General features: G+C 54.2%; 4 protein-coding genes across 5 annotated transcripts; 1 reads left to right on the plus strand and 3 right to left on the minus strand.

Annotated features, from left to right (window-relative positions):
* Positions 1 to 103: 103 nt before the first annotated feature.
* LOC138419143 (uncharacterized) lies at positions 104 to 14149 on the plus strand. Of its 2 annotated transcripts, XM_069551411.1 has the most exons (5): positions 104 to 335; positions 9219 to 9419; positions 12258 to 12404; positions 13154 to 13246; positions 13403 to 14149. In XM_069551411.1, exons 1-5 carry the CDS (start codon positions 284 to 286, stop codon positions 13579 to 13581), a joined length of 672 nt encoding a protein of 223 aa, XP_069407512.1. In that variant the 5' UTR covers positions 104 to 283; the 3' UTR covers positions 13582 to 14149. The 2 variants fall into 2 exon arrangements, with proteins under 2 accessions (XP_069407512.1, XP_069407513.1); XM_069551412.1 differs by lacking the exon at positions 13154 to 13246 and having other exon boundaries at positions 13403 to 14059.
* On the minus strand, positions 2287 to 7943 carry LOC138419118 (uncharacterized). Its single transcript, XM_069551350.1, has 5 exons — positions 6733 to 7943; positions 6012 to 6286; positions 5342 to 5488; positions 2868 to 2999; positions 2287 to 2518 (listed from the first exon to the last, which is right to left on the minus strand). Exons 1-5 carry the CDS (start codon positions 7539 to 7541, stop codon positions 2451 to 2453), a joined length of 1431 nt encoding a protein of 476 aa, XP_069407451.1. The 5' UTR covers positions 7542 to 7943; the 3' UTR covers positions 2287 to 2450.
* Positions 14150 to 14308: 159 nt separating the features above from the next.
* On the minus strand, positions 14309 to 19593 carry LOC138419132 (kallikrein-1-like). Its single transcript, XM_069551389.1, has 5 exons — positions 19337 to 19593; positions 17415 to 17574; positions 15376 to 15662; positions 15092 to 15228; positions 14309 to 14513 (listed from the first exon to the last, which is right to left on the minus strand). The coding sequence occupies exons 1-5, from the start codon at positions 19380 to 19382 to the stop codon at positions 14358 to 14360; spliced, it is 786 nt and encodes a 261-aa protein (XP_069407490.1). The 5' UTR covers positions 19383 to 19593; the 3' UTR covers positions 14309 to 14357.
* A 936-nt stretch (positions 19594 to 20529) lies between these two features.
* KLK15 (kallikrein related peptidase 15) lies at positions 20530 to 22786 on the minus strand. The gene is made up of 4 exons (XM_069551414.1): positions 22631 to 22786; positions 22041 to 22324; positions 21778 to 21914; positions 20530 to 21152 (listed from the first exon to the last, which is right to left on the minus strand). The coding sequence occupies exons 1-4, from the start codon at positions 22660 to 22662 to the stop codon at positions 21000 to 21002; spliced, it is 606 nt and encodes a 201-aa protein (XP_069407515.1). The 5' UTR covers positions 22663 to 22786; the 3' UTR covers positions 20530 to 20999.
* Between the last annotated feature and the right edge of the window lie 2315 nt (positions 22787 to 25101).

A 25101-nucleotide genomic window follows, 5' to 3' on the forward strand; every position in this document is an offset into this window, starting at 1 on the left:
GACAGTCCCATCCGCAGGGTGGGAGGCGGGGCCAGCGCGGAGATTGACAAGGGGGCGTTCCGGGAAAGCGTCAGCTTGGCGCCGAGTTAGAGGCCGAGCCTGCGCAGTGAGAGGTGGGAGGGGGCTAGGGGGAGGCTGGAAGGCTGGCCGCCCGCCTGGGTCGAAAGGAGCAGGCTGGAGGCCCGGGCTCCCCTGGAAGCTTGTAATCTTGGTATGGTTGGAGATCTGAGGAGTGTCTTGCAACTGACATGATTGTAAAAGTTTTTTTTTTTAAACGTATGAAATGAAACGTCTACTTCAATCCTCCTACTGCGTACAGTGGCCAATGTCAACAGGTTGGTGTGGACTTTTATTTTATGGACACGTGAGCACACACACACACACACGTTTTATGAGTAAAGATGCTTTTTTTTTTAAACTCCAGTTTGTCCCATACGTAGTCTCTTCCCATCAGTTTACAGAGTGACCTCATTTCTTAAGCAGTAGCTAAGTATTCCCTTGTGTGAATAGAACACGCTTTAGCTTGTTCCCCTGATCACCGGGATTTTCTCCGGTCTGGTGAGGAGACTGTGATCTGAAGTGAAAGCAAGAGACCTAAATTCTGCACGTTAAAGAAGTGACAACGTTTCCTTCACTGGTTCTGCCTCACTCAGGAATGCGAAGTCCCCACTGTGGCCCACGCGGCCCAGGGTGACCTGGGCTCTGTTCCCTTTCTGCCCTTTCCTTCCTCTCTCTTCCTTGCTCAGGGTATACCAGGACATTGGCCTCCCTGGTCTTTCTGGATCCTGTCAAGGACATTTCTACCCCAGGAACTTTGCTTTTGTGGTCTCCTCTGCCTGGAGCTCTTTCCCCCCAGTCAGTCCCCATGGCTCTGTCTCTTCAGTCCTGTTTCTGCTCAAAGGTCAACTTAGCATGGAGCCCCTGCCTGTCCACTCTATATAACAGACCCTCTCCTTTCCAGACTGCTCTCCCTGACCCTCTGTTCTTTTCCTTCATAGCTCTTCTCTCCTAACATATCTACTTGTGGGCATTTTTGGGGTTTTGCAGGATAGGGGGGTCTGCCTCCCTGCAAAGTTGTCAGTTCCTTAAAGACTAGGGTTTGTGTCCAGTTTGCTATAGACCCTGTGTCTGGCACATAGTTGCAGCTCACTTTTTGTTAAAAATGAATACACTGGAGAGCCTTTTGTGGGAGACAAGAAGAACAATTATTGTAATAACACTTAATGAACACATATTATAGACTAAACTCTAACTAGGTTAAGGTACAGTTGGTTTTCTGTGTCCACAGATTTCACATTTAAACCAATCTCAGGTGGAAAAATTGGGGGGGGGAAATAGTTTCAGAAAGTTCCAAAAAATAAAACTTGAATTTGGTGTGTGCCTCAGCAACTGTTTACATAGCGTTTCTGTTGCATATTATAGGTAAATCTACAGATGATTTAACGTGTGCAAGAGGATGTGCATAGTTCATATGCAAATACCCTACAATTTTCAAATCAGTTTATTGCTGTGCTGGGTCTTCATTGCTGCACGTGGGCTTTCTCTAGATGCAGTGAGCAGGGGCTGCCCTCTAGTTGTGATACGGGGGCTTCTCATTGTGGTTGCTTCTCTTGTTGTGGAGCTTGGGCTCTAGAGTGTGGGCTCAGTAATTGTAGTACATGGGCTTGGTTGCCCCATGGCACGTGGAAACTTCCTGGACCTGGGACTGAACCCATGTTCCCTGCATTGGCAGGCAGATTCTTGACCACGGGGCCACCAGGGAAATCCACTCTGCAATTTTATATAAGGGACTTGAGAATCCCCAAGAGTTTGGTATCGATGAGAGTCTTGGAACCAATTCCCTGCAGATACCGAGGGACAACTGTACTGTCTTTATCCCCCACACCATCTGCAAAAACTGGCTACATGTAACAGCCTTTAAAATAAATAAATAGGGAAGGAATAGGATACTGTAAAAAAAATTTTTTAATTAAAGGTATAGACTTGTGTGGAGAGAAGGGGTGATGGCGGGAGGGGTAAGGGGTAAGGGCAAGAGGTGAAATGTGGGTGCCAGGAAGAGCAAATTGTTAGGGGGTCACAAGTGTGAAGAATGAAGCCCAAAGAGCTTGGGGAGAGTCAGCTGTTCAACAGACATTGCTTGAGCACCATCTGTATGCCAGGAACCTCTCCCCCAAGTCCCTCCCCCACCCATCCCTCTCCCCCAGAGGGCCCCGAGGAGGCGTGGCATTTCCAGGGAACACTCACAAGGTACTGAACTAAACGAACGTTCTGGGTGAGAAATACAGATTATTTGAAAATACACATCATTAATCTGAGTTGGAGGGATTTCAGAGGGGACTGAAAAAGGGACAGGACTCTTGGTAGTGGGTCCGGGACTAGAGAGCAGGGCTGGCAGGTTGCTCGGCAGGGAGCCGCGGGAGCAGACTCGAGGATGGGGACATTCCCACTTCTTAAGTCCAGATGGCCTGGTTCGCCAGGAGGGACCAGAAATTTATGTAGTTCAAATAGGACAAGAAACCTGGGGGAAGGAAGAAAGCAGAGAGGGTGAGGCGCAGAGTTCACCAGCCCAAGCCTGATGCCAGTCGCTTTTCCAAGCCCAGCTGTGCTCCCTATCATGTCCCCAGACTCACGTCTAAACCCAAACTTAGGCCCATACCTCTACGCGCTCCCCAACTCATTCCCAAATCCAAACCCCAACCCCGCCTCTACATCCAGCCCTATGCCCACCCCAACCCCATCTCCCTCCTCAGTCCAGTCCTCCTTGTCCACAAGCTCACCCCCATCCCAAATCTATCCCACCCCAGTCCCCATCTGCATCCTGGAACACATGCCCAAGCCCCAAACCCCAACCCTGCCCTGGCCCCGACCAATCATCACGAAGAAGAAGACTCCGGTCCATGCCAGGTAGAAGCTGCACCCCAGTTTGTAGGTCATGCCTTCCTGCAGGTATTCCCGGGCCTGCATCAGGTAGAACAGGATACCCAGGATCAGGCTGGTCCCTGCATGAGTACAGGTGTTAGGAGGCCAGGCGTCACGTGTGGCAGGACCCCTGCCCAGAGCTGCGTGGCTGCCAGGGTCTTGCTCCTTATTTTCCGACTCGCTTTCACCTTCATGAACCTCTGCTCACAGGCAGGAAAGCAGGTTCCTGACAGTATCACGGTGCAGGACATGGGTAAGGGCAAGGCTTGGCTCTTTAACCGGGCAGTGGTGACATCTAAAACCACAGGCTTTGGAGCTAGCAGACTGGAGCTCTTGCTTCTGTATCCCCCACCTCAGGGCAGCCACTCCCATCTCTCTGAGCCTCATTTCCCTCATCTGTAAAATGGGAGTAATCGTAGGACCCGTCTCCTTGGGTCATCATGAGGAGTGATTGAGATTGGCACACAGTGGGTCCTCAGAAACTGAGATTATCGTTGCTCTATTGGGTGTTTAATTTTGGGCTTCTGAAGCAGTGGACAAGAAACTTAGTCGTTCTGGATATTTTAATTTTATTTTGAAATGATACGAATTTAAAGATAATTTGTGAACTTCCCCTGGTGGCCCAGTGGTTAAGAATCTGCCTGCCAGTCCAGGGGAGATGGGTTCGATCCCTGCTCCAGGAAGATCCCACACGCTGTGGGACAGCTAAGCCCGTGTGCCTCAAATACTGAAGACTGCTCGCCCTGGAGCCTGCGCTAAGAAGCCACCGCAAGGAGAAACCCGTACTATCAATGAAGAGTAACACCCACTCACTGCAACCAGAGAAGGCCCATGTGCAGCAGCAAAGACCCACCAAGGTAAAAAATAAATAAATCTTAAAAAAAAAAAAAAGACAATTTGTGAAAAGGAAAAGACTCTTTTTCCTCCCCTCCTGTAGTGGAGAACAGGGTAATTTTTATGGTTTTGAAAAATAATATAGGAGATAAGTGCTTTCCATCTAATTAAAAGGGGAAATGGGTAAAAATAAATTTTTTTTTTTCCCGGCTGCGTCCAGTGGCACACAGGATCTCAGTTCCCCAATGAGGGATCGGAACCCATTCTTCCTGCGCTGAAAGCATGGAGTCTTAACCACTGGACAGCTGGGGAAGTCCCAGATGTGATTTTCTTACAGAGAAATGTCTTATTTTAGATGACATAAAGCAGAGATGTTTTCTACACTTTGTCCCTTAAACAATCAGGAAGAGTTACTGGAAAAACTGGATAAAATACCTTTTACTAACAAGAAAACAGGAAGCTGGGTGTTCTCTCCTGTTGCCCTTACTATCACTCTCCAAAAATGTTTTTTTGATGCAACAGACTGTTGTGATCAATTATTACAGGAGATAGGAACACAATATCCTTCATTTCCAAATTAAAGTGCCCCTCCCCCCTCCACCCCCGCACCGCTTTTCGAAAAAAGCCTAACTTGGCACGCAAATGGAAAACTAAACTATTCTAATCAGAATATCGATTTTGAGTTATGTGGGAAAGAGTGAGAGGACTATCATGGCAAGGCTGTGTGCAAAGCTAAATAGCTGCCATCATGTACTGACATTTTCTAATTCAGTCCTCCCTGTGTCTCCACATGGTAGGGAATTTTAACCCCCTCCTACAGATGAGAAAACTGTGGCTCAGAAACACGACCTAGCTTGAGCAAAATCACAGCTGCTGGTGGTGGTGGTGATGGTGAGATAGGCTCTGGGATGGAGTTGAAACTGGAACATGGGGTTGAGTATTGGGGCAGTGGATATTTGAGGGATGGACTCTGAGGTTTGGGGGGATGGGGTTGAGCTGTGGTTGGGAATGGGGATGGATTGGAGACAGGTGAGAAGATGGGGTCGGGAATGCATTGGGTTGAGTCTGAGAGCGAGTCACAGGTGACCAGGATCTGGTGGTGGTTGAGGTTGGGGATGAAGAAGATGGGATCAGAGATGGATGGGGCTTGAGTTGGAGACTGAGACTCAGGTGACAGGGGTGGGTTGAATTTGGCATGAGTCTTGAGGAGGGTTAGGCATGGAGATTTGGTGTCAAGGTTTGTAAACAGGTCGGAGATGGTAATGGGGATAGTTTGGGGGCTGGAAAGAAGGTAATATCGGGAGTGGGCGTGGGGATGGGAATGGACATCACGCACGGGAATATGAGTGAAGTAGAGTGGTGTTGGTGGTGGAGGCGGAGGGTGACGTGGAGGCCGGTGTCGGGGCTGGAGAAGTTGGGTTGGAAACTGATCTTCTGTCCTGGGATGGGGTGGAGATGTGGAGGGAGACAGGCTTGGGGTGGGGGGTGAAGGGCGAGGACGGGGGTGGGACTGAAGCGTGGTGGGGAGGGGCTGGGGTATCAGGACGGTCCTGACTTGGCTCCTCAGGGGAGGGTCTCAGCGCCGTGCCTGTGAGGGCGGTGATGATGACATTGGAGAAGTCCAGCAAGGGCACGTTGGAGCTGGTGGAGAAGATGATGTTTATTAGAATGATGCAGAGGATGAAGTTGGTAACACTGGCGACCAGCAGGAAGGCCCAGGCAAAGTCCAGCAAGTCTGGGGGAGGAAGAGAAGCAGGAACACCGGGACAGGCCCTCAGGCCCCGAGCCTGGCGGGGAGAGGGTCTCCCGGGAGCCTAGGGGCATTGTTAAGCCCTCTCCCTTGAGAATTCTTTTTCCCCCCACCACCACGCTACCCCAGCATTGTAAGAAAATTGAAACTGGGCTCCAGAGAAGGGAGACTGAGGCAGATAGATGCCTTCCGCATTGAGGTATGCACCTCCAGGTCAGTAAGGACAGGTTCTTGGGCAGTGATGAGCGGGGTGAGCATTGAGGAACCAACTTGACGCGATGTGGACAGATTCCTTAGGAATAGTGTTTAAGATGCTAAGGTTGTGAGAACTGTGAGGATGGGTATCATGTAGGTGAGAATGAGCAAAGGACAGTGAGGATGGTTCTGAGGCAGTGAGGACCCTCCTAGGAAAAGGGAGGACCCACCGAGGGGAGGCAGGAAGACGGGGGGGGGGAGTGTCCCTGAAACAAAGAGGAAAGAGGAGCCCCAGGAATAGGGCAGGCCTTACAAGCGTTCTGGTCATACTCGTGCAGGCAGGCCACATCCGAGCAGCGGACGACAAAGACGGTGTCGATGGGGATGGTCCGGAAGCCAGGGTCCCCCAGGGGTGCCAGAGGCACCTGGAAGTGGATCCAGGGCTGGCCCAGAGAGATGAGGCCGATGATGACTATGCTGGCCAGACTCAGCAGTAGGTTCAGCTGGCGGCTGATCCTCTTGGCCTCGTGCAGCAGCCACCAGCCCATGGGCAGCTGAGAGTGGCTGAGCCTGTACTTGCCCAGATACCTGCAGTGGGCGGCCCACCAGCAGGGTCAGCATCGGGTCCAGCTCGCCAGCCCAGCCGACCACCCCCGCTTCTAAGTCCACGTGTCAGAATCCCGGGCAATCTGACGTTCAGACTCTCTCTTCTCTGTGTCTGTTCTCCATGCCCTGTGTCCCCCAGGTCCCCCCTCTAAGACCTGCTCACCCCAGAACAGCCTCGAGGCTCCCTGGCCTCCAGATCCTAGCTTCCAGGAGCTGCCACTGCCCCTTCCAATCGCTGGGTGGAATCACGGGTCCGGGCTCTATGCGGTGCCCCACCCAGGGCCAGCCTTCATCCCTGCCACCCCTAAGTCCGACTTCTACCTCATATACTAACCATGCCTCCCTGGTCCCTGACTTTTGCCTGATACCCCACCTCCTAGAACTCTGGACCCCAAACCCGCCCTACTCCCTGCACCCCTGCCTCTCACCTGCCAGCATTGTTCTCGAAGGAGGCTGATGGTAAGTTCTGAGTGTTGTTTTCCAGGATGGACTGGCTGGTTTGGGAGCTGCTCAAAGAGTCTCTGATGGTCTCCTGGGAGGTCCAGACAATTGACTCGACACTTTTGATACTGGCCTCGGGACTGTGAGTAATTGAAAGGGGTACGTCGACTCTGGCCCTGACTGGTGACATGGAGGTTTGAAGACTTAACTTGGGACTCTGGACACTAAGTTGGCTGTGGCAGGTCACTGATCTTATGTTGGTCAGAGGGGTGCGAGTAGTTAGCAAGGGGTTTTGGTTGCTGAAGAGGCGACTTTGGAAACATGGGGGAGCATCTCGGGTGTGGAACTGGCGGCTGTAGGTGACGGATAGTGGGTCTTGGATGCTGGCCCGGTGATAGCCGATGACGGACGTTGTGTCCTCGATACTGAGTCGCTGACTGTTGATGGATAGAGGGTCTTGGATACTGACCCGGCGAGTCGGGGTGCTGGGCTGAGGGTCTTGGATACTGACCCGGCGGTTGTGGGTGATGGGCGGCGGCTCTTGGATACTGACCCGGCGGTTGTGGGTGATGGGCGGCGGCTCTTGGATACTGACCCGGCGACTGTGGATGATAGGCAGCGGCTCTTGGATACTGACCCGGCGAGTCTGGGGGGAGGACTGAGAGTCTTGGTTAGTGACCCGGGACCTGAAGGTGCTGGACGAAGGGTTTTGGCTCTCCCCTTGGGAGTTGCTGGGAGCGGCCAGGAGGGAATCCGGCTGAGTGCTCTGCTGACCAGAATGGGACCTCTGGGCCATGTGGAGATATGAGACAAGGCCGGTGCCCGGATGCACTCAACACCCTGCCAACCGCCTCATCCCCCTTTGCCAACCATCACTGTGTCCTCTTGGAAGCCCATTGGTCTCTCCTGGGCCTCCGGCTCCGTTCCTCAGGGTCTGAACCTCTCTGTCCCCTCTCCTGTGGGTCGTGGTCTCTCTCACTGTCCACAGGCAGGCCTTGGAGCTTTAGTCTGGCCTGGCGCTGGGGCTGGGGGGAGGTTCCATGACAGTTGGAGGGGTTCCAGGAGGTTGGGACGTTGGCCATGGACTCATGTTCTACTCTAGGTGCACGTGAGAGACACGGGGGCTCGGGCTGGGTCAGGGTGGGCTCAGTGTAGGGTCTGGGTGGGGTCAGGATTGGGTCAAGAAAGGGGTCACGGCTGGGTCAGAGAGCTGTCAGCACAGGGCAGGGTTAGGGGAAGAGGATCAGGAATGGTCAGGGTGAAGGCAGAGCAGGATGGGAGAGGGGCCCAGGGTGGGGTCAGGGCTAGACACAGCGGTGGCAGCGCTGGGTCGAGGGCCACATCTGAGGTCAATTCTTGCAGTTTCTGGAGGGCCTGAGATCTGAATCTCTAATTCCTTCCCCCTGCCTGTTCCCACCGTTCCCCCTCCCCCAGGGCCTTCTACAAATCAATTTCATCCCTTTATTCTCAAGTTCTATGTGTCTTCTTGCTCTCTTTACTTCTCCTCTGCCTCTGTGTCTCCTAACCTTTTCCTGAATCTTGCAGAAGACTGGGTCTCTTCCCATAGCCCTTGGGGACTGTTGGGTGCACCACCCGTGCCTACTCTTTTATTTTTGCCTCTGCCGGGTCTTCACTGCTGCACGAGGGCTTTCTCTAGTTTCAGAAAGTGGGAGCTACTCTCTAGTTGCAGCGTGCAGGCTTCTCATTGCAGTGGCGTCTCTTGTTGTGGAGCTCGGGCTCTCGAGGCACAGGCATCAGTAATTGCGGCACGTGGACTCCACAGTTGCGGCTCCTGGCTCTAGAGCACAGGCCCAGTGGTTTCAGCGCATGGGCTTAGCTGCTCCGAGGCATGTGGGATCTTCCCGGATCATGGATCGAATGGGTGTCCCCTGTATCACAAGGCAGATTCTTCACCACTGGACCAGCAGGGAAGCCCTGGTGGGCACTCTTTTGACATCATGGGTCTTGACCTCGTGAGCACCCTTTGGAGCCCATGTCACAGTTGTCTGTGTCCTGGGCTGGGATCTGAGACAGGGATGAACCATAAGGGGATGATGTTGGGAGCAGAGATCGAGCTGAGATTTGGGGAATGAGGGAACAGAAGATGAGGCTGGAGACAAAACAAGTAGATTTGGGTTTAGGATGGGTTGTAGGTGGGAGGTGACCTGCGCCGTCAGGGTCAGAGATGGGAATGGAGTTGTGTTTGAGGTTTAGGACAGGGAGCATCCTGGAGATGGCATGGGGCTGTGGATGGTGCTGGGATAGGACAGGAGACAGAGATGGGGATGCAGCCGGGATTGGAGTTTGGGTGGGGATGGGAAGATGGCTGTGGGTGGAAGGGAATTGCATACAGGCTAACAGGCAAAGTGAGGGTGGTGGTGGAGGGGGATGTGGTTGTGTTCAAAGGTGGAAGCTAGGATGTAACAGAGTGACGCAGGCAGACCCAGGCCCCGGGAACTCTGTTCTTCCCCAGTGGAACCGACCTCTTCATGGGAGGAGGACCGCAAGTTCGTCCTGCGAGCCTGGTGTCTCGTCTTCATCATCCTGGCAACCGTGATGCTGCTCAGCGTGCTGGACGGGCGTATGGCCTACCTGCACGGTTCCTACACCGGCTACGTGGGCTTCTGGACCAACTGCGAGAAGTACACGTGTGCCGACCTGCGCCAAGTCACGGGTCAGTGGGGGATGGGGCAGGCTTTGGGGCGCTCTGTGGGGGTGGTGGTCTTTAGAGATGATCAAGGGCGAGAACCTCTGGGGGAATCTCTTTGGGTGTTCTTGGTTGCCAGAGAAATCTTTAGGATTCTCGAGGGGCTCTCTGGAAATTCTGTGAAGGCCTTGGGAGGGAGCTTCCTGGAGTGGTATGTGGCTTATGAGGCAACGAGAGTGGCTCTGTGCTTGGGAAGACGAGTGCTGCACTTGGTCCAGCCCCAATCTGCTTCATGATTAGATGGCTAAAGACACCATCATTCTCTCTCCCACTCCTTTTGTTTATTTACTTTATTTTTTTAAAAAGAAAACAAGATGGCTTTTAGCTCCTTCAGGAATTTTTTAAAATAACAATTTGTTTTTGGCTGTGCTGGGCCTTCGCTCCTGATGGGCTTTCCTCTAGGGGCGGCACACAGGCTTCTAACTGTGGTGCCTTCTCTCAGTGTGGGGCACAGGCTCTAGGGCGTGTGGGCTTCAGTGGTCGCAGCTCCTGGGCTCTAGAGCACAGGCTCAGTAGTTGTGGTACGCAGGCTTAGTGGCCCCGAGGCATGCGGAAGTCTTCCCAGACCAGGGATCGAACCTGTGTCTCCTGCATTTTGGCAGGCAGATTCTTTACTGCTGAGCCACCAGGGAAGCCCAGAAACATTTTGCTTCCTTATAGGTCTCTGCTTTTCCAGTGCTTTTGAGCATTACCACAGAGTCAGCCCAGACCCTGGAGCCAGGGCACCTGAGTTGGAACCCTGGCTCAGCTACTTGGTTAGCTGAGTGATCTTGAGCATATTTCTTTACCTTTGTGTGGCTTGGCTTCCTCATTTCTATAATGCCAGTGATATTGGTACCCATTTGTGGGCTGTTTGAGGAATACGTGAGTGAAAACACACAAAAGAATTAGAATAGCACCTGGCACATATTACAGGAAGTGTTTCATCCAGGTTTCTTATTATCATAAGGATTTCCACCCCTGCCCCAAGTCAATGCACCTACCTTCATTTCAGATCGCAAATAAGTGCTCATAAAACTTTCAGAACATTGTGCCGTATTAATCTTACTTGGGACATCTCTTTCTCTTATACCGCCCAAACTCAAGCTCGTTTCAAGTTACAGAAAAGTCTATAGGCATAAATTGTTCGGGTTCAGGTACTGCTGGATCCAGGTGCTCAAAAGGTGTCTGTCTCTTGCCATCTCCCCTTGAAGGCTTCCTGTGTGCTGGGCCCTCAGGCAAGCTGTGCTGTACAGCAGCAGTGGGGCTGTCAGCAGCTTCTGGGGTCCCATTTTGTTTTTCCTGTACACAACCATGGAGAAAAGAGAGTAAGTTGTCTTCTGTGGCCCTCACATGAGGGTCTCAGGATTAGCTCCGATGGGACCAGATTTACTACCCTGAGATTTCTCACTTCTCCCTTAACCATTTTGTTGTTAGGACGATGTCATTCTGTGGTTGGCTGGATTCCATGAGGCTGGATGTAAGTCTCAGGCAGTTCCAAGCTCATAATCTTCTCTAGAGCACTTCTCTAGAGTAGTTGTGGTATGCAGGCTTAGTGGTCCCGAGGCATGCGGAAATCTTCCCGGACCAGGGATCGAACCTGTGTTTCCTTCATTTTGGCAGGTAGATTCTTTACTGCTGACAGTTTCAGTTAGAAAAAGTCCCAGGGAAGAGTTTGATTGGTTGGCCTTGGTGCATGTGCTGGTGTTTGAGCCGATGCCTAAGTCCCTGGGGCACTGTGATTGACTCAGCCTGAGTTACTTGACTACTTCCGTGATCCCAGAGGGCAGAGTATGCTGTGAAAAACACTCAACCAGGATTACGCGATTGATCCTGAGAGCACTATTTCTATTTTGTATATACATGCAGTTTGCCAGTAACAAAGCAGATGGAGTTTTAGCTCATTTGGATGAAACAGTCTTGTACTGTTCAAAAGTAGATAAAGTAGGAAAGGGCTAAGATGAAGATACGTAATTCTCAGAAAGGGCTGAAACTCTTGTCATGCTGAAATGAAAACTGGATGTCAATTTCAAACTGAGTGTGATTATGTCTTTTAGGTACCTTGATTTTAGAGTATTTGGAAGTTTTCTTGTGTGTACATCTGTGTGTGCACTCTGCAGGATGTCTGGGGGGTTATTTAGAGAATGTCTGTGAGGGGCTCTAGGGATGACCTTCGTATATCTGGGGAGGCCTAGGGGTGTGAATGGTGTCATTAAGGAATCCTGGGGTATGAAGTGACTGAGTTGTCCTGGGTAACTTCGAGGGTGCTATTGGGAGTGGAGGGTTGGTATTGAGCGTATAAATGTGATCTGCTGTGGGAAATCTTTTGAGAGTACAAGCAGAGTAACTCTGGGGGTGTCTGTGGGGATAATTCTAGAAATGCTAGAGATGATTCTGTGGGCTGAACTTGAGGATGTGGGTGGGGGTGACTCAGGGATCATCTGTGGGGTGACCTTAGAGGTATGTGTGAAGTTGATTATGAGAGTGACTGGGGTTGACTTTGGGGTAAGAGGGGGTGATTTGGGACAACTTTGAGGGTGCAAGGGGGAATGACTTGTTTTAAAATCGAGGTATAGTTTACTTACAACGTTATATAAGTTTCAGGTGTACAACATAGCGATTCACACTTTTTAAAGAAAGTGGGGATGATTTGGGGTTGACTTTGTGAGGGTGGGAATCATCTTGGAGTTTCTAGGAGGTGACTTTGGTGATGGCATTGGGGGTGATACTGAGGATGTCTGTAGCGAAACTTCAGGGGTGTCTGTTGGGGATGACTTTGGAGAGTATCTAGGGGCAAGTCTGGGGCATTACCTCCTTTCCCCCCAGTTCTCATCCACATGAGCATGGGCCTCATGATCCTGGCCATGATCCTGTCTCTAGTCCTCCTCCTGGCCATGGGCTTCTCCTTCCGGCCAGCGCTCCGCCGTCTTAGCAAGACCGACCTCATCTTCAGTACCCTCAGCTCCTTCACTGGTAAATGTCGCCCTGGGAAAAGGCTTTGGGGAGGTGGGTCCCAGAATTTCTGTCCTCTTTGAATGTCTCTTGAGCTCTGCATCCCTGCCCCCCCCCCCGCGCCTCCTCGCCCCCCCACCCCTGGCCCCCACTGCTCTGTGCTTGCTGTAGGTTTCTCAGTTCTAACTACCATATCCCTCACTCTCCTCCTGTTTCCCCGCTCCTGGTATCTTTCTGTCGTGTGTGTGTGTGTGTGTGTGTGTCTGTGTGTGTGTGTGTCTGTGTGTGTCTGTGTGTGTGTCTGTGTGTGTCTGTGTGTGTGTCTGTGTGTGTGTCTGTGTGTGTCTCTGTGTGTGTGTGTCTGTGTGTCTGTGTGTGTGTGTCTGTGTGTGTCTGTGTGTGTGTCTGTGTGTCTGTGTGTGTCTGTGTGTGTGTCTGTGTGTCTGTGTGTGTCTGTGTGTGTGTCTGTGTGTGTCTCTGTGTGTGTCTGTGTGTGTGTCTGTGTGTCTGTGTGTGTGTCTGTGTGTGTCTGTGTCTCTGTGTGTGTCTGTGTGTGTGCGTCTGTGTGTGTCTCTGTGTGTGTGTGTCTGTGTGTGTGTCTGTGTGTGTGTCCGCGTGCACAGGCACGCTAGTCAGGCAGGGTGGGAGAGGATGTCTCTGGCTCGCTTCTCTTTCTGGAGGTCTCTGGGTCCCTGTCCAGCCTCGTGTCCATCTCTGGCCCCATCTCAGTGCAGGGCTCCTGATTCTCCTCAGCCTGACGCTCTTTACAGCCAACTGCGAGATGCTCCAACCGAGGCCACAGGTATCCTACCTGGTGACCACCTACCTGAGCTGGGGTGCCGGAGCCTTGATGCTGTGGGCCGGTGAGGGCGGGGTCTCGGCAGGGCAGGGGGTGGGGCCAGGGGCGAGCGTACCAGGCAGGGCCTCGGACCGGATTGGGGTGGACCCCATGGGAGGTCGGCCTACAGGGACGGGCCGGGGCCTACGGGGCCATCTAGCACCTCCACCCCCGCCCCCAGGAATCCTGAGCTACTTAAACTACATGGGCATGTGGGGCAAAGGGACGCCCTCCATGGAACGGCGGATGAGCTACCGCCGGTGGGCCTCGCTGCAGAACACCCGGAAGTCCTTATCCTTATCCGAACCACCGCCGTCGTTGGACGCAGGCTCCAAGCACAACGAGGACCTGTCCGTTTAAGAGCCTGCCCCCGGCCCCCCACCACCGCCAGCCCCGTCCAAGCCTCTCGAAGCCAGCTGCACCCGAGCTTCTCAGGACACTGATGCCTTTCACCTTGGCCTTCCCACCCAGCGTGTCTCTCCCTGCCCCGACCCCGGAAGTCCGACGGTGCCCACTCGCGTTCCGCGCTTGCGTGGCCAGAGCGGTGTGGCCCCGCCCCCGAGCCTGGTGAGGCCCCGCCCCCAGGTGCCTAGCTCTCCCTGGCGGGGGCCTGAAGCCTCACGCCATTATAGGCATTCCTACCCCTCCGAGGGCCAGCACCGCCCCAGAACGTCCAGTCTGGCCCCCCGGACAGACATGACACTGCCCAGCCTTGGATGTCGCCCCGCTCAACGGTGGAACAGGCCCTACCCCCGGGGGGCGTGGCTTGCAATTATATTTCCACCGTCCTTCACGTTCCTGGCTTTCCCAGCCATTAACGTGGGTTCCTTTTCTCAGAGTCTGAGCCTCCGTTTCCTGCTCTCCCTCCAACGAAGAGTGGGGCTCAGAGTCCTTGCCTTGCCCTTTGGGGCCTGAGCCTTTCTGTCTACACCTGCCTCTGACCCTTCCTTTCCCTGCTGCTCATAACTGCAAATCTCCCGCTAAGAGTCCGGGAGGGCTGGAGAGGCTCTAGTCCGGGCCGGATGGTTCCCGAGTTCCCAGGTGTCCAGCGTCTGGAAGCCAGAACGACACCAGGACTTGATGCGAATTTGATGCATATTCGATTTTACTAGGGGTAAAGGACAGGGCGGGGGCGTTCAGGGGTTGTCAGTCATGGTCTTATTGATCCAGTCCAGATACACAATCACTTTGGTGTAGACGGAGGGCTTATTGGGAGTGCCACACGGGATGTGGCCCCATGACGTGATTCCTTGCAACATACCCTCGCAGATCAGCGGGCCCCCTGAGTCACCCTACAGCACAAAGGGGGAGGGGAGAGTGTGAGAGAGGTTAGCAAAGACTTGAGGGTTTTGCCTGGTGAGCTGTAGCACTTAGACGCGAGTGCACAGATCCAGACAGTAACTCCCCATCTCTGGAGAAAGAGATAGTTGTCTCCAGAGCCCACTCCCTTAAGAACATCAGCGCGGATTCCGACAGAGGGGACAGTGGCTCGAGTCCTGCCAATGGGGAGGGAGTCTCAGGGTCCAGTGCCTGCCCAGGGTGGGCAGGATTCAGGATTCAGGAGCAAGATGGTCCCGGCAGGCAGGTCAGTGCGGAGGAGGAGCAGGACCCTACAGGACCCGCCCACCCTCAAGCTCACCTCTCCCCAGGCTTTCTCTGACTGGACCGGAAATGTGTGTCAGAGGGAGGAACGCGTGAACTCTGATGTGTGTGGAGGTTGGGGCTACAGGAAGGAAAGGGGGTAGCAAGCTACAGCTGCGAAGCGATGGAGACGGTTGCCTGCTTAGCTCTGAACCCCAGCGCAGAATCTGAGCCCCCGCCCCCAGCACTTCAAGGCCTGGAGGCTGGGAGGGGGGGCAGGCTGGCTCACCACGCAGGTGTCCTTGCCGCCCTCCAGGTGTCCAGCACACAGCATGCAGTCTGTCACCTCCTGGGGGTGGGCTGTGGCACACTTCTCATTGGGTAGGAGGGTGAGGTCCACACACTGGAGATCGTCTGGGTAAGAGACTGCGGGCCAGGGAGAGACGCGGCTGCGGCCAGACCCCACACCCTCAGCCCTCCTCCCTCAGACTCTCGAGTTCAGGTCCCTGGGCCCCTCCTCCCGCACACCCCGGTGTCCGGGCTCCACGGTGCACCGTCTGGACGCCAGCATACACTCATCTGGCTTGACGCTGCCCCAGCCGGAGGCATAGCAGGTGGTCCCCAGTTGGGGTTCCTTGGTGGGCAGACCCAGGACCTGCACGTCCTGTGTGAGCTGGACGGGCTCCTGCAGACGAAGCAGCATGAGGTCGTGGCTGTAGTCCTCTCCTGGCTGGCGGGTGTGGTTTTCCAGGAGGCTCAGGTTGAATCCCGGATTTGGGAAGTCCTCACTGACACCGGCGAACTGGGCCGTGTCTTCGTCCTCAAACAGGTTGTGGCGACCTAGCCAGACCTGGTAATTTCTAGGGGAAGGAGAGGATGGAGACCTTGAGGGTGGGGGTGGGGGTGGGGGTGGGGGAGGAAGGGCTTCCCTGGTGGCTCAGACCGTAAAAGAACCTGCCTGCAATGCGGGAGACCCGGGTTCAATCCCTAGATCGGGAAGATCCCCTGGTTAGGAATCTTCTGAGAGAAGGGAATGGCCACCCATTCTAGTATTCTTGCCTGGAGAATTCCACGGACAGAGGAGCCTGGTGGCTGCAGTCCATGGGGTCCCAAAGGGTCAGACAGGACTGACAAGCAAGCAATGGGGGAGGAAAGGGAGACGGAGCAGGAGAACATGAGGAGGGGTCCAAAGAGAAACAGGAAAGGGGGTGAAAGAGAGAGAGACAGGAAAGATAGAGTCACAGAAAACAGAGAACAGTGAGCGCAAGAATAAGAGAATGTGACAATGTCACAGACAGAGACAAAGAAAAGGAGTGAAAAAGAGCTTGGAACAGTAGAGGGGATGGGAAAGAAGGGGGAGAGACAGAGCACACCGGAGATATGGAAGAGACGGAGACGGTGAGAGATAGGCCAAAAAAAAAGAGGAAGGGAGGGCAAAGATGGAAGGAGCAAGGAGAGCGAAAACGGGTCCACAGGAGGTGGGAAGAAGAGAGAATGAGGAACAGGCAGAGGAGGCGAGCGGGTGAGAGTTTAACAGAGAAAAGGGAGAGGGGGCGGGGCCTGGGACCAGCTCAGCTGCCGAGGAGGCTCCGGGGCTGGTTCCCCAGAGAGCAGGTGGCCTGGCCCCCGGCCCAAGGTCTGCGTCCCCTTCCTGCCCCAGCTCCCTCCCTCCCTCTTCTTCCTCCTTCCCTCCCCTGCCCTCGCCTCCCCAGCTCAAGCTGACACCAGCCCTTCTCTGTGTCCCCTTAGAGCCACCCCTCTATGCACGGATGGGGACAGTCTCTTCCATTTCTCTGGGGAGAAGGCGTGCTCAGTGGTGATGGAAGAGGGATTGAGAGAGAGAGAGAGAGACAGACAGACAGAGACAGACAGAGAGAAAGAGACGGAGACAGAGACAGAGTCAGAGACAGAGAGAGACAGAGATGGGGGCAGGGCAGAGAGATGGAGGGTGACACATAGGTGATAAAGATGGTAGCAGAGACCTTGAGATGGACAGAGACAGGGAGAGAGACAGAGGCGGAGACAAAAGAGAGAGGGAGATAGACATAAACCTTCGTCACAGACACACAGAACCAGTTAGTGAGAGACTGACAGGACAGAGGGAGACGCAGAAAGACAGAGGGACAGTTAGGAGGACTGACTCAAGAGAGCCAGGCAGCCGTGGAGCAGGCTTCCCTGGGGTCATCCAGTCCCAGCCCTGCCTCTCTCGTCTTGTGACCCTGGACCACAACCCCCCCCAACCCCTGTCTCTGCTTGAGGTCCCCAGCCTCCCCTGAGGTTATCCGAGGGGACAGTGCCTGCGCGTGCGTGCACGTGTGTGTGTGTGTGTGTGTGTGTGTTAGTTGCTCAGTCGTGTCCAACCCTTTGCGACCTCGAGGACTGTAGCCTGCCAGGCTCCTCTGTCCATGGAGTTCTCCAGGAAGGAATACTGGAGCGGGTTGCCATTCCCTTCTCCAGGGGATCTTCCTGACCCAGGGATGGAACCCAGACCTCTGGCATTGCAGGCAGACTCTTTGCTGTCTGAGCCACCAGGGAAGCCCACCCGAGGGTCAGTGCTGGCCGCTTAATCCTGTGTGCACGGGGCCCCCTCCAGACCCCCTGCCCCTACTCACTCGCTCTTGCAGTGAGCGGCTGTGAGCACCCACTGGGGGGCCACCAGGACGCCCCCACACTGGAAGGTGCTGAAGTGGTATATAGCCACCTGCCAGGGCTGGGAATGCTTCTCACACTCCTGGCCTCCGACGATCCGGGACTGAATGGGGGGCACAGCGCCTGCAGAGGAGGTGCTCCGGGTCAGGTGGGGAGGGGGGCAAGGCAGTGGGCTGTGGGATTGCAGGGCCATGGGAGTGCCTGACCAGAGCTGGGGGGCGGCCTGAGGACATGGGCCATGGGCTGTGCGAAGGGCCTGGAATGCTGGGGACCATTGCTGGGGTGGTGGGATGGTGTTGGAGGCTGATCCTGGGTGTGGAGACTGCAGAGCACAGAGCTGACCCTGGGGATTGGGGAGGGAATGACAAGACAAGGTGTGCAGCAGGCATCTGGTGTGGGGGTTGGATGGCCTGGCTTCTTGGAGTGGAGGACGAGAGGCTCTGGGCTCTGGGAGGGGAAACCGAGGGTTAAAGGCCCCAGGAGGCTGAGGCCGAGGCTGTGGGAGGAAGGCTTTGGAGGATGAAAGGGCTCCTGGGCTGATGAAATGGTCAGGGCAAGGGCTGACTGTCAGGCACTCTGGAAAGAATGCAGATTTGCAGATTCAGATTAGAGGGGCCAAGAAGAGCATCCGGGGGATCTGGGGACTCCTGGATTGGGGCCGGGAGATACGGGAGAATCTGGGGTTCTGGATCAAAGAGCGAATGAAAGGATTAGGCTGGGAAAGGAGTCCCGTGAGGGTCAGCGTCCTGCAATCCAGGAATGACAATCTAAGAGGAGTTAGAGCTCTGGAACCAGGTTGGGGTCAGATTGGGAGGGAGCTCGGGAGGAGGGAAGGTGGAATGCTGGTCATCCTGGATTCAGGTGATTCTCGTGGGGATGGGGCTCATGGTCTGGGGACCTGGGGTTCTCCTGGGGGCAGGGCCAGAACAGAAGTGAAGGGGAAGGCATGCCAGGGGCCAAGCAGCTGTGGGGACACAGAACTCACTTGATGTGGGAGGTTTTAGAATCAGATGTTGAGGTATCTTGGGACAGGACAGCTGGGCTGAGAAGGTGTGTGTTGGGATCTTGAAGAGGTGGCAGGGGGTCCCAGGAAACCAGAGCTGGGTGGGAGGAGTTCAGCTGGAGAACAGCTGGTGCGTGGGGAGGATGAGAATCCCACATGGAAAGGGGCACGTGGTTGTGCGTTCCGGATATTTTTCCTGGTAGGGAAAAGGCTGGGGGTATGGGATGGAGGTTCTGGAACAAAGAGGAGAGGAAGAGACACTTCCAAAACCCCCCACACCAGATGGGAGGCCCACCTGGTCACCCATGGCAGACCAGAAAGTCTGTTTTAGAAGAAGCATCAGTGTCTAGTTGGAATTCGGGGATCTTGAGGGGCTTAGGGGGCATCAGATGGCAAGACTGGAGGAGCCAGTTGAGAGCTGACAGCTGGATGGGGAGAATCGCCAGGGTGTGGTAGGACTTGGGGATTCAAGAGCCAGACCATAGAGAACTAGGGAGAGCAGCGGGGACTTGGGGTCCCAGCGTCCGATGGGGTTGGGAGTGCTCCTTGGAAGAGACAGACAGACATGGATGGGGATCCGCCTCATAAAGTGAACGGGGGCAGGGATCTGAGTGGGGAAGAGGACGAAACCCTGCTTGTTTCCCAGAAGGGAGGAAGGACCTGGTGGGAGCAAGGTGACAGTGAGGAGTGACAGGTTGGATTTTAGGGTGCAGCTGGGAGAGATAAGAAAGAGCCTGGTATCCTGGTCTGGGCTGGACGGGGTTGGAGGGTTAAGGCTGAGGTGCCAGGTGGGAGGGGAAGGAGTTACGGAGCAGGGATGGCGGGGACAGCCGGACAATCAGGGCCCAACCCCACCCTCCCCCATCTTCCCCACTGTCTCACCGGTCCCTGCCAGGGACAGGGCAAGGCACAGAACCGGGAACCACATGGTGTCCAGGGGCAGGCAGGCGCTGAGCTTGTAGCTGGGGAGCCTCGCCAAAGGAGGCTTTTAAAGCCCTCCTCCCCCTCCCCAAGGCTCCACCCTGCCCTGCTGGCACCCAGATGCTGGCTCAAGCCCTGCCCCTGCTTCCTGGGGCCTGGACAACCTTCTCCCACCCCGAGAGCTGTGGAACAGACGGGACACTGAGCACCTGTTCTGCAGGCCCTCAATCGCGCTGGAAGCATTCCTGCGGCCAGAAGCCAGCCGGAGCAGGGCCTGGAGCTTGCCCACGGGGCCAGAGTTGGTGAGCAGAGGGGGAGAGGGGTGAGTGGGGGCAGGAACAGGATGGTGGAGGAACCACTGACTTCCACTACCAAGCCCCAGATACCTTAACCCCACATAAGGCTATGTACCCCCAAGACCCAATGCACCCTCAAATACCAGCAGTGGGGTTCTGATTCCTTTCTCCCCGAACCTCTTGGAGCCAAAGATGCCAATTTCTCAGCTCCCAGCAACCTTCTGAAATGTAAGTCTGGGCTTTCAGAAGGCCCTGACTCTTGCATTCCCAGGTTTAGAATCCAGGTCCCTACATCTACTGTTCCTTTCATAAGAAAGTCTTAGGTACCCATCACCAAATCCTGGCATCTCCAGATGCAGAAATATGACATTTCAATGGTTTCCAGAGTGAATTTCCCAGCATCTCAAAATCTAATGTCCCCCGCCCCAGACAATGGGAGGGTTCCATTATCTACCTCCTCCTGGTTTCCCAAGTCTGGATGCTCAGGCACGTCTTCCAAAATCCAAGAGATCCTGGAATACCTGCCTTCCAGGGTCAAGAGATCTTCTCCACGAATTCCAACCCACCCTCCTCTCCATAAAATATTTAGGTATCAGGAAGCAGGTTCATGTGTTCCAACATTCGGTGACCTTGGGAAAAGAATCACATTTGGGGGGTCAGGAAGTAGATTCAAAGCAGCTCATGGGGGCCCAAACTCTGCTGCATGTCAGGAACCTGCCTACAGAAAGGAGAGTCTTTGCCTTTTTGCTGTGGCTACCAGGAAGCCCAGAACTCAATCTTGAAGAAAAGGAAGTCATTCTCGACTATCTAGTGTGTACTGCGTCCTTTCACTGGGGTCCGGAAATACAGAATCTCTTCTCAGTGCCAGGGGCTATTCAGATCAGTCCCTATGAATCACGTCATTTAATTCTAAGGACAGCAACATGAGATGGGGAAAGCCAGGCTGACTGAGGTGGGATCTTTGGCTCAAGATCAAAAGGTGCTGAATGAACAGAGAGGGCCCTGCTTCATGTCGTTTCTTCTCGCCTAAAGATCAGGGCAGCGGGTGAAAAGGACCAGGGTCGGGTGGCTCAGGTTTCCCCTCCCAGTCTCTTGCCCCTCTTTCCCTTAATCCCCAGAAGTAAGTTGCAGAAACTTCCACAGAGAAGCTTGTTTCAGTGTTTTCTGTTATCTTGGTATCAAACAGGTGGCCATGAGCACCGGCTCTGGTCTCAGACAGGCAAGTCCACGGCTAACCTCTGGGCCTTGGACCGGGTCTTGGGGGGATGGCCCAGTCCCCTTCCAGGTCAGGATGGGGCTGCTGGGACACAGGTAGTAGGCCCAAATGGTCAGTTCCTCTTCATGGTTTCCTTGATCCACTCCAAGTAGCTGCAGACTTTGGTATAGACACCGGGCTTGGTGGTCGTGTCACAGGGGACATCACCCCAGGACACAATGCCCTGCAGGACACCCCCACAGACCAAAGGTCCCCCAGAGTCGCCCTGTGGGAAGAAGGGGAAGCTTGCATGGGAACCCATTCCCATCTTCACCACCATTCAGAATCTCAAACAAAACCCAATCCACCTCCACCCCCATGCAAACCCATCCCAGCTCAACTCAGGAGGACTCAATTTAATCCAAACCAATCGAACCTAACCTCAACCCAACAGAGCTCAATACAACCCATGTCCAACTGCACCCCCCACCCAGCAACCCAACCCGACCCTGCACTTTCGCCATTCAAAATCTAACCTAACCCACGTCCATCCTCACTTGCAACACAACTCAGCCCCAATCTTCCCGTCTTTTGCATCCCAAACAAAATTCATCTCCGTCCTCCATTCAACCTCGATATATCTCCCATCTGAAAACAAGCCAAACTCATACCCATCCTCAACGGCCAGCCCAAACCACATCATCCACCCCAAACACAACCCAAACCCATCACCTCTCTAAGCCCATCCCCCACCTCACCTCCATCCTAAGGGTCCTTCATTCTCCCTTCCTCAAAACTATCCTCAGCATCTTCCCTGGCCCACAGCAAGCAAAACCCGGCCCCCTGTTCCAACTCCCAAACCTGTTTCCCCGCCTTTTCCCTTCCTTCCGTGGCCTCCTGTTACCTCTGACCTCACAGGAGTCGATGCCTCCGCCCTCCACGCCCGCACACACCATGGTGTCCATCAGGTGCCCTGCATAGTCCTTGTTACAAGACGCGGTGGAGATAATGCTGATGTTGGCACAGTGCAACGTATCCGGGAGTCTCACTGCAGAGGACAGTAGAGTTGGAGCGAATCTGTAAAATTTCAGGCCCTTGTCCCCTCCGCCCGAGAGCCCTGGAGAATAAGGTCCTCGAGGGAGGCCCGACAAGTTCCATCCTTTTACGCACGCACCTTGTGACTCGGGGCTCCCTGTGGCCCCAGGCTCCTTGTCAGCCACCAGGCCCCAGCCGGACACCACGCAGGCCTCGGCGGCCTGGGGGCAGCGCGCGGGCAGCGGGACCGGGCGCACTTCGGCGGTGACACGCACGGGTCGGGTTAGACGCAGTAACATCAAGTCGTGGCGGTGGTTCCGCGCTTCGTATCGCGGATGTGGGATGATGCGGGAAACAGTCCGCAGTTGCTCCGGGCCATCGCGCTTGCGCAGATTGTGTTCGCCCAAGCGCACTCTCAGGAAGCTGTGCGGGCGGGCGAGTGGTTACCAGCAAGCGGAGTGAGGAGAGGACAGAAATATCAAAGGGCGGGTAACTCGGGGTCCCCAGACCCTTTGGGAATCTGGAGATCCTGTTACCCTTTCTCCAGGGCCCTGGAGCCAATAGTTCCAACCCCTGCCCCTCAGAGACCAAGGTGCCAAAGTCACGCTCACACCTGGAACTCAATCCCCCGGTTTCAGCTGTTTTTTTTTTTTTTCTCCCTCAAAATCTACGATTCTCAGATTCCTAGACACTCCCGCCACACCACCTCAGGACCCTAAGCTTTCATACCGGATTTGGCAGTGGGCTGCAGACAGCACCATTGCGGCGAGATGAGGGAAGCACCGCAGTTGACGCGTCCATGCTCAAAGAGGGCCACCTGCCATGGCTGGGAGTGGGGCACACACTCCTCACCCGTCTGCACCTTGTCACTGTCGTCCTGGGCCACTGAGAAAGGAGAGAGAGGCGATCCCTGAGGAAAGAGTCCTTTCCCTTGCACCCTGCACCTTCCTTGCACCCTGCCCTCACCACACATTTTCCAGATATTGCCTTCCCCCAAATTCTTAAGATGTCCCTGTTGTTGTCTTTGTTGTTGTTTCGGCCAGTGGCATGCAGAATTTCCCCAACCAGGGACCAATCCGTGGCCCCTGCAGCGGAAGCCCCAGATCTTAACCACTGGACCGCTAAGGAAGTTCACTGCCTTTGTTTTAGTCCCTGCTATTGATTTTTTAGCACAACTTTCTCTCTAGCTTTTACAACAGCTACTTTAAACAAAAACAAAAAAAAGGGTTTTTTTTTTTTTTTGGCCATGCCACATGGCATGTGGGATCTTAGTTTCCCCACCAGGGCTTGAACCAGGGTCCCCTGCAGTGGAAGCACAGTCTTAACCACTGGACAGCCAGGGAAGGCTCCAGCTGCTGCTTGTTCCCTCCAGAACCGTGTCCCTGCCCTTAGCCCCCACCCATTTGATACAGGACTCTGGGAGCGAGGACAGGGGGAGGACAAGAGGGCAGGAAGCCGTCTGTGAGAGGAAGTGGAGACAAGAATGATAGATTCAGGTCCAGACAGATGGTCACTTGGAACCAGCCATTCAAGGTCACCGATTGAGCTGTCACAGCCATCAAAAAGATGTGGCCTCTCAATATGTATGACACAAGTCTTGGCTCCAGAGTCTGGACATCTCAGCCAAACGCAGTGTCTTACAAGGACACAGATGTGGCCACACAAGGTCATGGGCAAACATAGGGACACAGTCAGTTTTCTAAACGTAGGAACTGATATTGCCAACACTTTAAGCTGAAATTCATTTGCACATACGTGGGCTGCAGCTCTAAGAATCACAGCACAGAACTCCATGTGTGTATGTGAATAGGGATAGTTAGGACGCCAGCATGTGTGTGTACGTGTGTGCATACACACACATTTACAGACACAGATTTGGACATAGAAGCTCAGATCAAGTCTCCTGTGTGGATCTGCATATACAAGGTCACAGGTTTGCATACTTGCTCATGGGGTCTCAACAACAAAATGAAATCTTTAGTAAGGGTCCATAGGAAGAGGCACCAATACACACTCAGGTTCCCAAAGACTGGTCACCAACATGAGTCTATAGTGTAGTGGTTAAATCTGAAATGATAGAGTAAAAACTCCTGTATTCAAACATATTATCTGTAAGCCTTTGAGCAAATTAACCTCTCTGTACCTCTATTTCCTCATCTGTAAAATGGGATTGTTCTAAGAATTAAGTGGGAGAGAGAGCAAGAGAGAGAAAGAGAAAGGGTGTGTATGATGCCTGGGGCACATTGTAACTGCTTAATAAATATTGAAGTGAAGTGAAGTAGCTCAGTCGTGTCCGACTCTTTGCGACCCTGTGGACTGTAGCCTACCAGGCTCCTTCCTCCATGGGATTCTCCAGGCAAGAATACTTGAGTGGATTGCCATTTCCTTCTCCAGGGGATCTTCCCAACCCAGGGATCGAACTGGGGTCTCCCACATTGCAGGCAGACGCTTTAATCACTGAGCCACCAGGGAAGCTAAAGGACATATAGATTTCCTTATATAGGCACACATGGATGTTTAAGTCATCAACACAAATTTAGCCAAGGAAGCCAGACATATGTGCAAATTCACATAAAGATGGTCAAGGTCAAAGCTGTGATTCCTTCCCAAGCCACTTTGTGGAGATTCAGAGTTATAGAACCGACCCAGAGGGCCAGGATTCAGATGTGAACCCACTAGATCAGACCCCGGGAGACACGGAACACAGAGGTGGCATTCAAGGTCAAAGACACATTGCTGGAGACACAGGCAGCCGGGGCAGGACACATTTATCCATCTCTAGATCAGCCTTCAAGTCACTGCCTTGGTGTGTTCAAGGTCACTAACTGCGTTTCACAGTTGGGGACCTGGTTCACACGTGTGGTCAGGATGTAGACACAGAGGGTAACCCGTGCACACACACACACTCCCCCCACCCACATTGCACTGTGCGCAAGTACATGAACAGGGAAGGGTCAAGATCATGACCCCCTGCACCGGGCAATGGGATATGTCCCCTCAAGGTGACAGCTCCCTAGGCACACAGAGACGCACACCGGGGCGGGCTTCACACAGCCATACCAAATGACCACACGCTACCCAGCTCCGGGGTCAGGAACTGGGCCAAGGGCCCTGGCCAGGCTGGGGGCGGGGGGAGAACGCGGATGTGGTGGACAAGGGGCTTAACACGGGAAGGGTGGGGTTGTCCTACGGAGAAGGTT

This window comes from Ovis canadensis, chromosome 14 (genome assembly GCF_042477335.2).
Source record: "Ovis canadensis isolate MfBH-ARS-UI-01 breed Bighorn chromosome 14, ARS-UI_OviCan_v2, whole genome shotgun sequence".
Taxonomy (NCBI): domain Eukaryota; kingdom Metazoa; phylum Chordata; class Mammalia; order Artiodactyla; family Bovidae; genus Ovis; species Ovis canadensis.